Source organism: Centroberyx gerrardi, chromosome 18, assembly GCF_048128805.1.
Source record: "Centroberyx gerrardi isolate f3 chromosome 18, fCenGer3.hap1.cur.20231027, whole genome shotgun sequence".
Taxonomy (NCBI): domain Eukaryota; kingdom Metazoa; phylum Chordata; class Actinopteri; order Beryciformes; family Berycidae; genus Centroberyx; species Centroberyx gerrardi.
In genome coordinates, this window is record NC_136014.1 from 28,484,690 (window position 1) to 28,487,189 (window position 2,500).

General features: G+C 46.8%; 1 protein-coding gene across 1 annotated transcript in view; it reads right to left on the reverse strand.

Moving 5' to 3' along the window:
* Window positions 1-395: 395 nt before the first annotated feature.
* LOC139930711 (inverted formin-2-like) overlaps window positions 396-2,500 on the reverse strand; it is a 19,760-nt gene continuing 17,655 nt past the window's right edge. The window contains exons 10-11 of the mRNA XM_078289916.1: window positions 754-880; window positions 396-456 (exon numbers count right to left, since the gene is read on the reverse strand). Of these exons, the coding sequence (XP_078146042.1) occupies window positions 843-880 (38 nt within the window). The 3' untranslated portion in view covers window positions 396-456; window positions 754-842. The remainder of the gene's footprint in view (window positions 457-753; window positions 881-2,500) is intronic.

A 2,500-nucleotide genomic window follows, 5' to 3' on the forward strand; every position in this document is an offset into this window, starting at 1 on the left:
CAGCTGCTTCAGGACTTCCACGTCAAACCTGGACCGATCTCCTTTCTGGATCAGAGACACAAACTCCCCATGGGAGCTGCAGGCAGGACAGACAGGAGAGAGAGAGTAAAGAAGGCAGTTTCAATCACAGGTGCAGGTGCGCCCCCTAGCGGCCTTAGCCAGAAATGTACGTAGGCTTCGTTTTTTTTTTTTATAATTTAATAAGCAATGTTAGCTGTTGGTGTGTAAAAACAGATACACTGGGGAAACAAGCACAGTATGATTCTTTTCCTCTGATATTGATTGTTGGAGGTTTCATTTTTAATTTCCATGCTGTGATTTTGTGGAAAATAGTGGCGATGCAGGGACACAGAGAGGCTATGACTGAAAATAAAAGTCCAAAAATATAAATCACCATTTGAACTGCTTCAGGAAGATGTTGAGGTTGAGGTTTTTCTTGGCATCGATGAAAGAAATCTGTGGAAGGACAGAAGAAGAATATGGCTGAAGTTAACATGTGAACGACCAGGCGCGATGCTCTGTCTGAAAAAAAAAAATGAAATAAATAATAAAAATGGCGGCTCTAGCAAGAAATCCACGGGAAGAAGAAAAATACACCAAATTACTAAATGGACGCAGGAATGCAAAGTACATCACCAATAGACACTAATAACACACAACTTAGCTGCACTAACAATACATAATATTGGCGACTTAAAACCTTAAAGCATCACATCATCTTGTGTGAGAACAGTATATTGAACCACAGTCCACCTCTTTGGGTTCTGGTTTGGCTGTGGTCTTGGTCTTGGTCTCGGTTACAGGAAGACTGAAGAGTTCCTCAATGCTGCAGTAGTCTGGTTCTACCGCATCAGACTGAACCGACGTCCACATGGAGTCACTGGCTGGAGAGAGAGAGAGAGAGAGAGAGAGAGAGAGAGAGAGACCCCATTTCAAAATGTGTCTCTACACCTTTGATTTTAATCAGGTACAAAGCACCTTGGGCCAAAGGTTGGTGATCAACTTGTTCCATCAGACCTGAGGCCAAATGTTCTGGACACTCAGGTAAAGAGAGGAGCTGAGCTGAAGACTGATCATCATCTGGTAGAGAGTTGTCGAGGTCGGAATGGACTCTGCTGTGGTCAGAAGGTGGGCGGAGTCTGGAGCTGTGGTCAGAAGGTGGGCGGAGTCTGGAGCTGTGGTCAGAAGGTGGGCGGAGTCTGGAGCTGTGGTTAGAAGGTGGGCGGAGTCTGGAGCTGTGGTCAGAAGGTGGGCGGAGTCTGGAGCTGTGGTCAGAAGGTGGGCGGAGTCTGGAGCTGTTGCCACAAGGTGGGCGGAGTCTGGAGCTGTGGTCAGAAGGTGGGCGGAGTCTGGAGCTGTGGTTAGAAGGTGGGCGGAGTCTGGAGCTGTGGTCAGAAGGTGGGCGGAGTCTGGAGCTGTTGCCACAAGGTGGGCGGAGACTGTCATGGCAGCAATAGAGTTGAGATGTGAAGACATGGGCGTGGCTATATCTCAGTTACGGAAGCAAAAAACATACATGTGACACGGCACTCAGAGTGTTGCAGCAGCTGAATGACCTGAAGCGCTACAGAGTGAGCCAGCAGCTCAAACGAGTAGCAGCTGTGTCAAAAAAACTAGCGTAGTTGGAAAAAAAGGGTATGGTACAAGATTGTGTACATCTGGGTGTGAGAGGGTGAAGAAACTACTCATCCCAGAGAGAACTGCGCCATCAAAGTCCCCCAGTTACAGAGCTCACTCCGTCGTCTTGTCATGTTGTCATGAGACAAAGTGTATCTAGAGCTAGTCATACAAGATAGACCTAACGCTACAACCATGGACTGTAAAGGGTTACAACGTTAAGACAAGAAGAACATGGTCCAGTGTTTTGTACCTGGCTGCAACTATCGTTCAGGAATGCAGAACTGCACTTCTTTCTACCGCTTCCCATCGTCTCAGTCTGAAGCAGCGGTGGATCCGACTCATCCGGTTTAATCAACGACTTCACAGCAGGTATCAGAGAACTGCCGGTCAGCTCGCTGGTGCTCTGCACTACACAGCTGTCATCTCTATTGCAACATGATGCTATAAGATTTACATTCAGCAAAAAAACATGAATACTAATTCTACAATTCTACATCTATGTGCTTGACACATAGTTGAAACATTTAGAATCGAGGATCATTACAGCAACCTTTACTATTGCTTTCTGATCTCAGAGACTGAAGGGGTTCTCTGTTGTGTAATATGGCAGCTATTGCTAAAGTTAAAAATCCCAGTGAGTCTGGCGGTTGGTCTAAAACTCTTCAGGAACCGAACGTTTCAACTCTGTCCAAGAACCTGCTGCTGGACACCGAGTGCTGAGGGAGGCTGTCCAGCTGAAGAAGAAGGCCTGCTGGACCTGGTTAGCACAAGAGACTCCTGATGAGGGACTGACAGGCTAGAAAGGCTGCAGCTGCTGAAGTTGCAGAAGTGAAAACCCAGGTCAGGAAAAAGATCAGAAAGACTATGAAGAATGACTTTT